The 13,649-nt window shown below is 39.1% G+C and overlaps 2 protein-coding genes across 2 annotated transcripts; both read right to left on the bottom strand.

The window, feature by feature from the left end:
- Positions 1-885: 885 nt before the first annotated feature.
- odad1 (outer dynein arm docking complex subunit 1) lies at positions 886-6,711 on the bottom strand. The gene is made up of 14 exons (XM_029432180.1): positions 6,615-6,711; positions 6,393-6,489; positions 6,104-6,293; positions 5,515-5,640; positions 5,256-5,369; positions 5,102-5,169; positions 4,809-4,996; positions 3,684-3,818; positions 3,304-3,386; positions 2,784-2,952; positions 2,161-2,324; positions 1,954-2,057; positions 1,752-1,842; positions 886-1,663 (listed from the first exon to the last, which is right to left on the bottom strand). Exons 1-14 carry the CDS (start codon positions 6,679-6,681, stop codon positions 1,559-1,561), a joined length of 1,701 nt encoding a protein of 566 aa, XP_029288040.1. The 5' UTR covers positions 6,682-6,711; the 3' UTR covers positions 886-1,558.
- A 2,489-nt stretch (positions 6,712-9,200) lies between these two features.
- On the bottom strand, positions 9,201-13,295 carry tas1r3 (taste receptor, type 1, member 3). Its single transcript, XM_029432327.1, has 8 exons — positions 13,093-13,295; positions 12,678-12,978; positions 11,914-12,270; positions 11,411-11,824; positions 11,122-11,325; positions 10,868-10,988; positions 9,884-10,254; positions 9,201-9,794 (listed from the first exon to the last, which is right to left on the bottom strand). The coding sequence occupies exons 1-8, from the start codon at positions 13,293-13,295 to the stop codon at positions 9,201-9,203; spliced, it is 2,565 nt and encodes an 854-aa protein (XP_029288187.1).
- Positions 13,296-13,649: the final 354 nt, after the last annotated feature.

The raw sequence follows: 13,649 nt of genomic DNA, 5'->3' as shown, positions 1-13,649 counted from the left end.
CCTCTGCCTTTCCACAGCGCCCTTTTATCTCTGATAATCTGTTTTCATAGCCACACAGTTGACACTGCAAGGGGGATTATCCTGAGCAAACCAAGTCATAAATGTTTACAGAGTAGCAGTTTCACTTCCCAAAATCACTGCTCTCACCTCACTAGGAGGGAAAAAAACCTTTCACATATAAGCTAATTAAAATCACACAACTCAAGCTTGATAATTAACAGAATGACATGTCTCTTTCTTGTTCAGACAGGTACACTTCTGTCAAATCCTCTTTATTTAATTATGTTGTATAAGACTCTGATGTCACACGGTAAAGTTATTTGTTCAAACACTCACAGAGTGAACTGTGGGCCACTGTCATCATTGTCTCTTATCATTTTTTAAATATTTCTTTCTGTGAATAAAACATAAAATCATATTATGCATACATATATATCATCCCCTCTCCTTGTACAGCCCATGAAAAACAATAAAAGCTATGATGGCATCAGTGTGACCTTTAAAACCTAAATATAGTAACACCCTTTGTTAATTGTTTCACTGTTAGTAAAAATATGTTTCTTAAAATAAGTTCCCAGGCCCGATGCTCTCTTATGTACAGAGGAAGTCGCTCTCTGCAGCAGTGACTGCCATCTTCGCCCGAACACAGGCTCGCTCCAGGATGTTTGGATAAGATGAAATTTGAAACTCCTGAGGATCAAAGTGAAGGTTTTTTAAATCCTTGCACATTACAAGCAGGACTGTTTTAGATGAAAAAGATACAGACGCTCCTGATCCATGAAAATAATGTGGTATGTCTGCACTACAATGAGGTCACTGAGGGAGCATGAATAGGGACTGATGTTAATGATTGTGGTGAATATTAACAGAGAACTCATTTTAATTGAAAGGTCACAGTTTATTTAAATAAAGACACTGATTTTATAACAGAAATATGAATAAATGAGTGTGATTAGCCAAAAATACATCTGAGAAAAATCATTATTCCCCCAACAAAAATGGGTTCAAAAATCAGTGTCTACAGTGAAGCGCTAAAAGCTCTTCACCTCGTTTTTGGAAGCTCTCTCAAGGTCTCAGCATGCCAATTAGACTTACAAAAGGTTCTGCTGCCCCCAACCTTTTCGTTTGAGCATAGCAGCAGTATCATGTAATGAAGCGCTGCCAGTGCAGGAGGGCTGTACTGCGACCAGATTGTATAGTCAAAGCCAGATGGCAAGTCACACATCAAAAGGACAGCTGGTTACCAGAATCTGAAAAGGCATCTTTATAGCTCCAAACCTAATTAGTACCAACTAAACAAATCCCACCAAGATACAGGCCATGAACAGGCCATGCCAATGATTCATCACAAAAGGTGACGTACATATAACATAATTAAGCATTAAATGTTTAAATGTGCAAGCTGCAACATGTCCAATCAGGCTTGTTCCATCAGCGGTCACGGCCTCTACTGATCTATATTATGGTAAAAAAAAATTAAAGCAGGCCGTTCAACGGCACATAATAAGGATCCCATTTTAAACATGTGCACATTAACTACACTGATCAGGTCACTGTGTCAGATTAGTGCGTCTTCCAGCGAGCGCCGTCTGCCATCAAACTGCTGACTGATCTTTGAGGCTTTGGTTGCTGCCTGCCGGACTGAACTCTCCTTCTGCAGAACCTATAAATCACATCCAGAAAAAGTATTTGTGACGTAAAGCATAAATAATCACTTAAGTATAGGATTGGTACTTTTGTATTGCACTAACCCCTTTTATTATTCTTTTGCGAAGCTCCCCCTGTGAAAGTGGCCGTTCTTCCTCATCAGTGACGGGAGACTCTTCTGCATCATACTCCACACTGAGGAGTCCAAACCAACACAGACACACTCATCAACCTGATGTTCAAAGTGTTTAAATATATTACTTATTATAAACACAAGGGAATAAAATGAACAGATAATAGCGCGACCTGTTGGGTGCAGGTTGGATGCTAACGCTCTGCTGAAGAAGTTCTGGATTTTGACCCAAAAGAAATTTGGCCAGGTCTTTTGGATTGTAGTCCTTTTCCAGATCCTGTAAGAGTAACAAATACAGACGCATGTTATATTCCAGGGCAGACATACAACAGACATGTATGTAAGAAAGGGTAGGACAGAACCACAGGCTGACAGGTTACTTTAGAGTTGAGGAACGCTTGTATGGTGAGCAGCTCGTTGGTCTTCTGTTCCACCAGACCCAGATAGGACATGATGTTGTTCTCATTGATCTCTGTAGAGGAGCCCAGTATATCCTCCATCACTGAGCGGTCGCACTCCATTTCAGAGAAGATGCTGTTCACTCCTGTGAGATGGGAGAAACCAGAGTCAGGAGAACCTGGAACTGTTATTGCTGCAGCATGTTGAGGCTTTTTTTGCTTGTATTTAAGAAAGATCTGAATTGTATGGGCCTGTAATTCCCTGATCATTTCTTGGGACATTTCCAGGAAAAATTATATAATTTGATACTAATTTAAGGGAAAATAGATTTTGCTTACAATAACTGCTCAAACTAAACCCATGTAAATATTCACTGATTATTCATTTATTACTAGATATTGTTCTTCATACGTGTTGAACGGTATGTCTGTAGACACATTTGACATTTTTGCACGTTTATCTGACCTGCTGTGCACAAAAACATCAACGCTACCTATTTATCAGAATTAATTGAAATTATACTAATTGAACACTGTCTCTATTTCCCCTATTATTACTGAATGATTAGGAAATTACACACCCGTAAAATAAATTTTTGCCAAACCTGTTTTGATCTCGTCCAGGATTTTGCTCATGATGCTGGCTTTGTTCTCATAGTCCTCAGCTTGAAACTCGGTTTCCTTTTGTTGCTCAGTAATGTCTCTCAGCAGAGAGCGATGATCTTGCTCCTCTTGCAAACCTGCTACTCCATACTGCTCTATCTCTGCTTGTGTCTGCAAATTCACAAATTTTTTCATACACATTTAAATATGTAGATAAGTGATATGAACCGACTAAATTTCCCCACACTGAATACTATATGCTCCTTTTTACTCACTCTGCTAACTGCTGTCAGAAATTGCACCTGTCTCTTTCGCTTTCATTTAATTTTCTACAACTTGCTAGAGTTTTATAAGAACTCTACAACCCCGGCCTTTGAAGTCCTTAATACTGATCGTCTGTAATCTTTGTGAACATTAAGTGTATCCATTGCACTGAATATGAGTATAAGCACATTTTGTAAAGGTAAAAATGGAAAAAAGTAATGACAATAGTAAATAGAACTGGTAACTAGTAATACTCACCTGGCTGATTTTATCTTTCAGTGCCTCAGCCTCATTGTTTTGCTCATTTACAAAGTTAAAGAGTGCAAAGTTCCGGTCTTCAGCTACACAGCAAAACAGCAATACAACAGTGACATACATTTATATCTTCTAAACTGAGACTGATTATTCTTATTATCAAACCTTACATTTATTAAGCTTTAGTGTTCCTCCAAAAGTAGAGAAATGTCAACTAAATTCAAATACATCATATACATTTTATTGTTAAAGGAAAGAGATGACTAAAAAACAACAATAAATAAACAAATAACATGTTTTTGAGCAATGATGATGGGTTCAAAAAGGACGTGTTGTGTGTATAAATGAGTCTAAAATAGTCAGGTTGTTTTGGTTAGACTTACCCTGGATGAACCTGGTGACCAGCATGTCCAGGTTGTCCTCCCCTGTCACGGTCTGGATCCTCTGGAACACTTCCTCTAGAGCGTCCAGCGACTCTTCCCCCGAGTCCATCCTCCTCTGCTCCTTCAGCTTTGACACTGAGACAAAAAAGAACCATTACCATCATTTAAAAAATTTAAATTGGCAAAACATTTAGCTCACAAGCCTTCGGTTCCCAAGCCAAGAAACTGTAAAAAATAATTGAAAAAAGGCTAAATGCCAAGAAATATGGACTGAAGCAGAATATTTCCTAAAATAAAAATGTTTTTCAATGAATTTTGACGTTATTGGAAATGTTTGGTTAACACAAGTCGGAAAGAATCCTACGCAGCCACCACTGGAATAGTATAATATAATACTAATAATATTAGTGTAACTGTTATGATCTTGGTTTTCTGTTTCTTGTTTAATTTTGAAGTTTCACTCCCCCTTGTGTCATGTCTTGTTTTATTTCCTGTTCTTGTGTTTTTCTCTCCCAGCTGTGTCTCGTTCTTGTGATTAGTGTCTATCTATATATCCCTGTCTTCACCAGTGTTCCTTGTCAGTTCGTACATTGATGTTACCTCGTGTCATGCCCGTGTCATGCCCGTGTCATGCCCGTGTCATGCCCGTGTCATGCCCGTGTCATGCTCGTGTCTACCCCGTCTCCTTCTCGGATTGGTTTGTGTTGTTTTGGATTCAGCTTTGTGTCATTAAAAGCTCGCTTTTTGTTATTATAATCATCGTCTGCCTGCTGCATTTGGGTCCTCCTACACCACACCTTCACCACATCATAACAGGAACCTAATCTTTATCTGCAACTGTGCAGAAATACCAGCTTTAAATACAATGAAAAGATATGCAAAAAAAAGAGAAGCATGTTGATTTAGAATTCAAATGTTAATATTGTTCAGGACTAAGACTAAAAATAAAATAATTAGCACATAGAGGCATTCATAAAGCACACGCTGATAATTGGTGAGAATCCCTATTGAATAAACATTGAATAATTACTGCCAGCAGTATTTTCATCAAAAACACTTTTTACATTATCATAATTATTAATATAGTCAAAACAGCAATATTAACTACAACTGACTGTGTCTTACGCTGTCTGTGTCCCATCTCATGGCTGTCTTCCTGCCCGCTCCTCTCACTGCACTTGGTGGTCATAAACTCTTTCAGACTGCACTCATGTGCAATAACCCTCTCCAGTTCCTTCATCTCAGCGTTGTACTGGGCGAGGTCCTTCACTGCCTTCTCCCTCATCATGGTCACCTTGGACTGAGCCTCCACCCTGAAGTAGAAAAGGTTTAGAAACAAGATATTCAAAAAACCAAGATCATGACGTGCATATCGTGCAGACTTTTACATATTATTACACAACTGTCTCAAATCTGACCTGGCATCATAAGCAACAGTGGACAGGTTGACAATTTCTCCGATTTTCTTGCGGACACCGTGCAGTTCCTACAACACAAGAGAATCAGTGCAGAGATGGGTTTAAAACCCGTGTAAAAACATGTCTCTGAATGAGCTGTGGTGTGACCTCTGACCTTGTCCAGCCTGTTGTGTAGTTGCTGAAAACGGACGCGCTCAATATGATGAGTCTGCAACTCCTCTCTCAGGTGGCTGTTTTTGGTCAGCTGCTCGTTGAAGCGAGTCAAAGACTGGACAGGACATAGAACACGCACAAACTTTAAAATAAGATAATATAATATGTGAAGATATGCATTCGTGAAAACGGACATAGAAAAACAATATAACTAAATATAAATAAATGTGGAAATCTGTTCTAAGTATAATGTAACTCACCCTGTCCAGTTTGTATTCCAAAGTGCGTATGGCCTTTTGAGTGCGCCGCACCTCAGACCTTTGTGTATCACCAGTACTGACGTCCCCTTTTCTCAGCTCTGCCAGCTTCCACTCCATGTTTGCAACCTGCCCACATCACAGACGCAGGACTTAAACTGTGGATGGTGACCAAATATATCAGCAAACTTGAAATGTATGGTATCTGTAGAGGCTAAGCCAACGCTTTAAGCCACTGAGGCGCTGCCTAGTTTACATAATTGACGCACTTGTTGTTGTTTATGCTGAATAAAAGTTCTGATACAAAAGGTTTCCAATTGAGCATTCAGTCCGTTTATTTTCTGTTTAACTGTCCATTTCAGTTGAATCAGCTTTACCCTCAGCAAACAAGCATGACATTCATTAATACAATAATTTAGCTTTGGGAGAATATGGCGTGCTTGTGTATGTGTGTGTTCGGGTGTGTGTGTGTGGTCAAAAACTGTTTACCTTCCGGCGGAACACCACCGTCAACAAACATTGGTTTGTACTTATAGCAGGAGCATTAATTGGCTCCTACAGTATCATATAGCGTGAAAAGGACTTAATTCACCTCTTTCTCAAGCTCTTTTTGACACTGTTTCTCTTTCAGCAGCTCTTCCTCTTGCATGTCTCTCTGCTCCAGCAGAGCACGAAGACTCTGTGTGTCCTCACTGTCCTGCTGTTGGCGGGACAAGCTCTTACACGCACCAAGGTTTCGATGCAGCTCTTCCTGCTCCTTCAGCAGCTTCTCCATCTCCTGCCTTCATCCACATCACAAAAGCAACCAATTAGGCAAATAAAAATAAAGAAACACATATACACTGTTGACAATGTGTGATGTGGGTGTAGTGCCTATTCACTGTTGTTTGCGGATCTGCTCCCGGGCCTGAATGGTGTAGGCCTGCCTATCTCCTTCCATGATCCTGAACTGTCTCTGCAGTTTGGCAATCTCTGATTCTGATTTTTAAAAATAAAAAATCACTTCCACGTTTCAACTGTTTCAACCATGCAACTGGCAAAATAACATTACCTAGAGAGTAGTGACATATATTAGTTATTGATAGCAACAAAACCAACATTACCTGTACCATCAATATCCATCTCACTGCTGTCTGAGCGGGCACTTGTGGCGGACCTTCCTCGAGGCATGGTTACACTGGACTTCACTGAATAAAAATAAAACGTAAAGAACATAATGAACTTTCACTAGTGGAAATGTCATTGTCCTCTGACCATCAAGAATTAAAAATATGAGAAAAAATAAGTTTTAAATGTTTTCTTTCAGCAATTGCCGGGAAGCATAATTTGCATTGTTCTTGTTTGCATGTTACATTACTAAAATAAGACTTAAAATAGTAGAGGATAATACAATCATGGGAGAAAATGATACATAGATATATTTGTATTTTGTGTCTTAATTACCTACTTGGACCTGAAAGTGCATAGTTTTTGTCATTTAATTCATTCATATTTTATGATATTGCATATTATAGAACAATATAATAGTATTACATTGAACAATACACGTTTATCTCCACATACCAAGTCGCTATATCTACGTTGTATGTGATTAAAGATATTTAAATCTAACAAGCAGAAGAGTAATCATACTCATGTTTAAGACAGGTCATTACATTTAAGATACCCACAAAGCACATTAGTAGGGCCTACATAAAGAAGGGGAGCTTATCTGTGTCCAGGGTCCTATGTTCCAGAGCTCAATATCCCCTCAACATAACACATTTAGAGGACAAAGTGTTGTATGTCCGCCACAATGTGTTTTCCTACGTCAAATGTCAAATGTTCATGGATAAATATGTTGAAATCACTAACAGCGTATAGCCTACTGATGTTATAGGCTAACGTTACCCCTCATTCGCCAAATGTGTTTGTATATCTACAGTGACTGAACACTTCTTCTTTTTTTGCAATTCAAACGATAGCTTTTACCAATCACATACAACGTTAGTTTAAATCAAGAGACACACAGGGAACATAGAAACGAGCCCCACAGTTTAACCACACAAAGTAGCCATGGTTCTTGCTAGCTGTTATGACAGACTTTAAATATTTCGCTTGGTTATAGTAAGCTGACATATGAAAAGGTGTCAACAAGCTGTCTGCTGTTAAATACAAATGTATCTTACCAGTTTAAAAAGTAAAAGTGTCACCTCCCAGGACTCACAGCAGCCTGAGTTGTTAGCAACCGTTGCTAGGTGCCGTGGGAGCACGAGCAGCTGTCCCTCAGTGTTCCAGCCGGATAACACAAATTATTTATAAAAGTAATAGTCCTAATACCACACAAATACTCTGTTATAAGTAAAAGTCATGCATTGTATTTTTTGCTGGACGATATTGCCAAAATATCACATCATGATATATAGGTTATTATTTCATATCTCGATAACGATATATATCACTATAGGTAGGCTATAGCATGTTTTCTGGTCATTCAATAAACACATTGTCTTAATGAAAAAACCACATGGTAAAGCCTATTTTTGTTTACTCCTGTGTGGATTAAATGTTTGACAAATAAAAAGTGCTGAGTATTTTCTTATTTAATTAACAACATTAGTGCGAAATGAACATTACAGTTTCAAATGAATCTACATGCATATGCACACAGAGTAATCATTTTAAAACAATAGTTTGATTTAACTGGAGTCCAGTTTGTTAATCACATTGAGTGGCAATGTAAATGATAATATAATACTATTATCATTTATTTGTTGTTTGTTTATTATATTTTGTGTTATTAAACAACAAGTTACCAAATAAATGTAGTGAAATATCTGAAATGTTGTGGTGTAGAAGTTGGCCTATAAAGTAGCATGATGGTAATGTACAAGTACCTCACAATTGTACTTAAGTAGCCTTATAATTATAGTTGCTTTCCAACACTGACTAACTTTACATTTCAGTGGAACATATTGTAGGGCTACTTTTGACTCCATTACATTTATCCAACAACACATATGAGGAGCTTAAACGTGCTTATTTTATTTATTAAACTATGCCACAGGATAGCTCATATTAAAATGCTGTTTACACGTTGAGACATCAGTGATGACAATAGGCCTACAATAGTAAAATATACTGTCATATAATAATGACAGGGGCCCATCTGTCTGCATTAAGAGTGATAATAGGCCTACTTTTGATTTATCTAGATTTTTAATACTTATTTTGAATGCAGGACATCGCTACTTTTATTTATTCAAATAATCTGAAGATGTCTTCAATACTGATGGTTTGTTTAAAATGTGCCTTGCTGAATGATGCTTGGGGAAAATTCAAAGAAAACTATATTGTTCTTTTTTTAAATTGCCCCTTTATTGTTATGTTGCGTAAATGTTCGCAATGTTAACAAACAAAATTGACTCTTTATGATAATGAAAAAAAAAAAAATGCACATTTCAGTTGTAAAATGTATGGTTTCTATGCTTTGTATATGAGCAATATATGTGTTTCTCATGGTTACATACTCATATTACATTTTTATTATAACGTAATGTACAATATGTTTCATAGCCTATACTGTAGCCTAAACTACTATTATATAACATTCACTAACACTCTTTGTTTCACAGACAAAGCAGGCAAATTTGACGAAAAGTGTTACAGATACTTTCTTTGAGTTTATACTTGTAAAACCTCACTTTGGTTTATTTCCCTAACTCTTTCTCTGGCGGTGGTTCCTCCTGAGCTTGTGTTAGTGGGGCGCCCTCTAGAAAGGTACAGAAGTGCTCTGCTGTATTGAGCTCAGGTTTTCTTAACAGCAAGTAACATTTTGGGAAGTAGTAGGCTGCCACTAGTCCGAAGTTGCTTGTCAGGGTGAAAGAAACATGGACAATAGATTTGTTCTTGGTATTCAAGCCTATGTAGATCGGAACAAAGGTGACCCAAATCACACAGTAGATCAGGGAGGAAAAGGTGATGTCCCTGGCAAGGTTATACTGATGAAGAGGCTTTGCTGCCATGAAGGTAGACATGAATGATATGAGGGCCATTGCACCGTTGAATCCTTGTAATACGGCAAATCCAATCAAGGGGGACATTGGACATGACAGAAAAGCTCTCTCAAAGTCTATTTTCATGTTTTCCACAGATTCAGTCAGCGAGGGCACTAGCTGAACAAACCAGCCACAGAGCGCAGCCTGCACAGCACAGCAGACCAGCACAAACAGCCACCTTCCAGGGCCTCTTAATATATGCAGGTGAGAGGCGGCCGTCTTTGGGAACTCTGTCACGTATATTATCTGTTTGAAAAGAGGGTTTGCCTGGTTACAATGTGTGCTCTTTATTTTGTCCTACAGGTCAGTAATGTACTTTACCTGTCATTCCTCACCTGTAATGAGATGAACGTGATAATGGAGAGGGCCACTGTTTGGAAAATGGAGGTAAAGGGGATCTGAAAACGACACACCACGTCCCCTGGCTGCCCCAGGAAGAGCAGAAGACTGAGGCAAGCTCCCATCAGGCTTAGCAGAGCCACAAAACTCAGGATTCCCCCCGAGGCCGCTACCAATAGAGACCCCCGGTGCTTCAGGAACACAACACCCACTAACACCTGACATACCAGGAGCAGCACCCCAGCCAGCATCATTGCCAGAGCCTCAGGCGTGTTCCAGGACAAAAAATCAAAGCTGGGTTTTTTGCAAGAAGTGCTGCGGTTTGAAGACCATTGACGATCAGGGCATTTAGTGCACTGGGTGTCCTCTATGAGACAGAAAGCACAACAAGACATTTGGTTGGAACACCATCTAGAAATCAAATCAAACCATGACTGTATCTGATGCATGTTATGTATGATTTCATCATTAAAGGAATAACTAAGCAGATGGTTGGCTTAGCTTAGCACCAAAGACTGGAGGCAGGGGGGCACTTCTAGCCTGTCCGGATGTAATAATGTCTGTGAGTGTGAAAATGTCATGTTTGTTATATTCTTTTAGGTGGATTTTGTTACCGTTGGACAGAGCCAGGCTGTTTCATCCCGTTTACAGTCTTTATGCTGAGCTAAACAAACCGGATCCTGGATGCAACTAACGACTATTAAATCAGCTGATTCATTTCTAGATTAATCCAGTAATTGTTTGGTCTATAAAATGTCCATCCCAGTTTCTCAAAGTCCAAGTTATTTAAATGTCTTGTTTTGTCAGCCCAAAACCCAAAAATATTAAGTTTATTATGATATAAAACATTAAAAGCAGGAAATCTCTATTTTTGAGAGGCTGAAAACAGCTTTTTCTGCCAATTATCTCTGCGAGTTAGCATATCTCTGAAAATGCTGTACTATTCCTTGAGACCAAGTATTTGACAGATACCACATTACCGTCATTCTTCTGGTAAGTGCCTTGCAAACAGTCAATACAATCAAAACAGCAGGAATGGAAGCCTTTGACTCTGCGGACCTGTCCTGTCCCACATTCTGCTGAGCAGGTGGACTGAGGAACCTGCAAAGGTTGTGGCATTACAGTTAGGATTTTTATGGCAACAATTACAAAAAACAAAACTAGATTATGATAAATTGTGATTCAACCACACAGTTTTTAAAGAATACATTTTCTAATAAATTGCTGAATTTACCTCAGAGTTTTCAGTGTGCCATTTGAAGAGGGTTTTGTTCATGGATAGTTCTGCATTAAAGCTTCCAACCTTTATGAAGTCGATAACCGAGTCTTTCCAGATCCACTCAATCATATTGTACCCTACATTTGGGTTGCCTTGACTGTCAAACTTTAAATGTGTGCCATGTATGTCTATAGACGTATTCCTTAAAACCTCCAACAGCTGCAAAAGAAGATTTTATTCATCATTTAATTTAATGATCCGGATCACCTAATGTATATAGCAAACCACAATAAAATTAAATCACCTCCCAGGGATAAATTTTGGTTTTCTGCATACAGGCAGTTGAATTGCATCCCAGCAGGTTGTGCAGTGCCTGTGCCACAATGTAGATGGCAGCATACACACTAAAAGCATTGCGCTTCACTGCAGGGTTTATCACCGAGGTAATATTAGCAGATGACAAGTTCCAACATTGTGGGCAGGGATTGTCAAAATCGCCTTTGGACTTTTGTGCTGGAGGGGATGTATTTGCCCTCTCTTTACTCAGTTTGGTGAAGAGCACCTGCGTGTAGAGAGTGAACAGATCTAGGGTCTTTGTCTGGTCAGTGAATCCAATGATTGTGCCGATTGTTTGGATATTTGGCAGGGAAGTCACTCCATTAATGATGGACCAACTTGTACTGGCAATCCAGACAGCCCTTATATTCCTCCTGATGACCTGGATTAGATTGGGTTGGATCATGAATCATCATAAATATAATAAATCCATCAATAACATGTAATACTCGTCTAAATTGATTCACCAACCTCTTTAAAAAAGATCACAGCTTGCTCTGGAAGAACAAATACCACTACTACTCCGACTTTGGTTTCTTCAATATTGTTGAGGATGGTATTGATCGTTGAATTAGCGTCAGAGTATACTGGAATCAGCCCCTGATAGGCCACACAGAGAGACATATTTTCTGCTATTTTGGAGAATTCCTGCACACCTTGTTGTCCATACTCCTCTTCGCTGCCCACCACCGCCACCCAGTTCCAATGAAACTGTTTCAGCAGAAGCGCCATAACCTTCACTTGCCATTTGTCACTGGGCACCGTACGGAAGAATGACGGGTACAGAAGTTTGTCACTGAATTTGTCACTGGTGGCACCGAAGCTAACCTGAAGTGAGGAAAGTCATATTATACACCACTGTTGAATTTTATCACACTGATGTTACCCAGCAATGCTCCATTAGAGACACATAAGCCCAAATGCACATTTACTGAGGTAAATGTACACTGCAAGTGGGCAGTTGTTGTAACTATACTGTAAAAAGTGAAAAAGGCAAAACAATTAACAATCGACAACTATGAATAAACAAGTGAACATTTTACCGTGATACCACTTGTTTGTAGAACAGCGAGTATTCGTCTTTTTTTTATTAACAGTTTAACGCTCACATCTTGTGATACACTGTAGAAACACAGTTTTACTTTGCAGATTTACTTTAACATTAGGAATATATTTTGAGGAATTGTAAAATTAGCCCAGGACGTCAATGTATGTGAAAATATTTGTTACCAAACCTGTGGCATCAGAAAGAATCCCAGGAGTTTTCCTATGACCGACACCATTTCCGAGCTTAAAGGACCAATGATGGCTGATATGCTGGTCTCATAGTTTGTGTAATTACACTCCACAGATAGCACTTTGTTAGATTTTGCAGTGAGGAAAGACATGGTCGGCTTCACGATGACCGCAGATTGTCTGCATGTGTCATAGATTTCATAACCCAACTTCATGCCAGGGAGCAGAATTTGGTTCGCGTTGATCTCATCCACTGCATATTTCATTACTATAGCAAGGCCCAGTCCATATTCATCTATACTGTGAGACCGCAGTCAGAAAAAAAAAAATAGGAGCCTTGTTAGTCAGGTAAACAATACATGTTAGTGCACAATTTCAAATCATAAGGTCATTATTTCCCCAAAATGTTCTTACTTTTCACAGCTGATGTTGTTAGGCTCCGTCCTCTGGCTGAGGTCGCTGGAGAGCAGGTTGATGGGAAAGAGCCCTCCGAGCATAATGTCCCCAGACAAATTGAAGAGACTGGTAGAAATGTTGTGGAACCATTCAGGTGGATCCACACTGAAGCTTAGTCTAAATGCACAGCACAAAACCAGCAGAATGAAAGGTGCAGCCATGATGCGGATAAGCTGGAGACTGAAGCTAGAGTCACGAGAGCAGCGTTCAAATGTGTCAGTACATCACTTGTTGTATGCAAACTCACCTGAAACGCCCAAGGCAAAATTGTTGCAAATGGCCCCTCCCCTCCCCGGCCACCTGAAGGTGTAAGACCAAGTTATCGCAAATGATGTGAAATGGTCCTTATTAACCCACATTTCCATTTGTGGTATGGACAGGAAATGAAAGATCAACTCACCTTATCCTTTATTAAGAATTTTGTTACAATTGTGAATTTGAAAAACAATAGCTGTAAACTATTATTGTGATTTTGTCTGGATCAATAGAACCTTAATTCTGAAGGAATTGTGAAT

Source organism: Cottoperca gobio, chromosome 5 (genome assembly GCF_900634415.1).
Source record: "Cottoperca gobio chromosome 5, fCotGob3.1, whole genome shotgun sequence".
Classification (NCBI taxonomy): domain Eukaryota; kingdom Metazoa; phylum Chordata; class Actinopteri; order Perciformes; family Bovichtidae; genus Cottoperca; species Cottoperca gobio.
The sequence above is the reverse complement of the archived record's forward strand: the minus strand, read 5'-3'. Positions and strand labels throughout refer to the sequence as shown.

Coding starts and splice junctions, on each gene's coding strand:
- odad1 (XM_029432180.1), bottom strand. CDS start 6,681: ATGCCTCGAGGAAGGTCCGCCACAAGTGCCCGCTCAGACAGCAGTGAG. Junction 5,370..5,514: donor TGGAATACAAACTGGACAGG/GTGAGTTACATT, acceptor TGTCCTGTCCAG/TCTTTGACTCGCTTCAACGA. Junction 1,843..1,953: donor ATCCAACCTGCACCCAACAG/GTCGCGCTATTA, acceptor TGGACTCCTCAG/TGTGGAGTATGATGCAGAAG.
- tas1r3 (XM_029432327.1), bottom strand. CDS start 13,295: ATGGCTGCACCTTTCATTCTGCTGGTTTTGTGCTGTGCATTTAGACTA. Junction 12,271..12,677: donor GATTCTTTCTGATGCCACAG/GTTTGGTAACAA, acceptor TCCTCACTTCAG/GTTAGCTTCGGTGCCACCAG. Junction 9,795..9,883: donor TCACGTTCATCTCATTACAG/GTGAGGAATGAC, acceptor CTTTTCAAACAG/ATAATATACGTGACAGAGTT.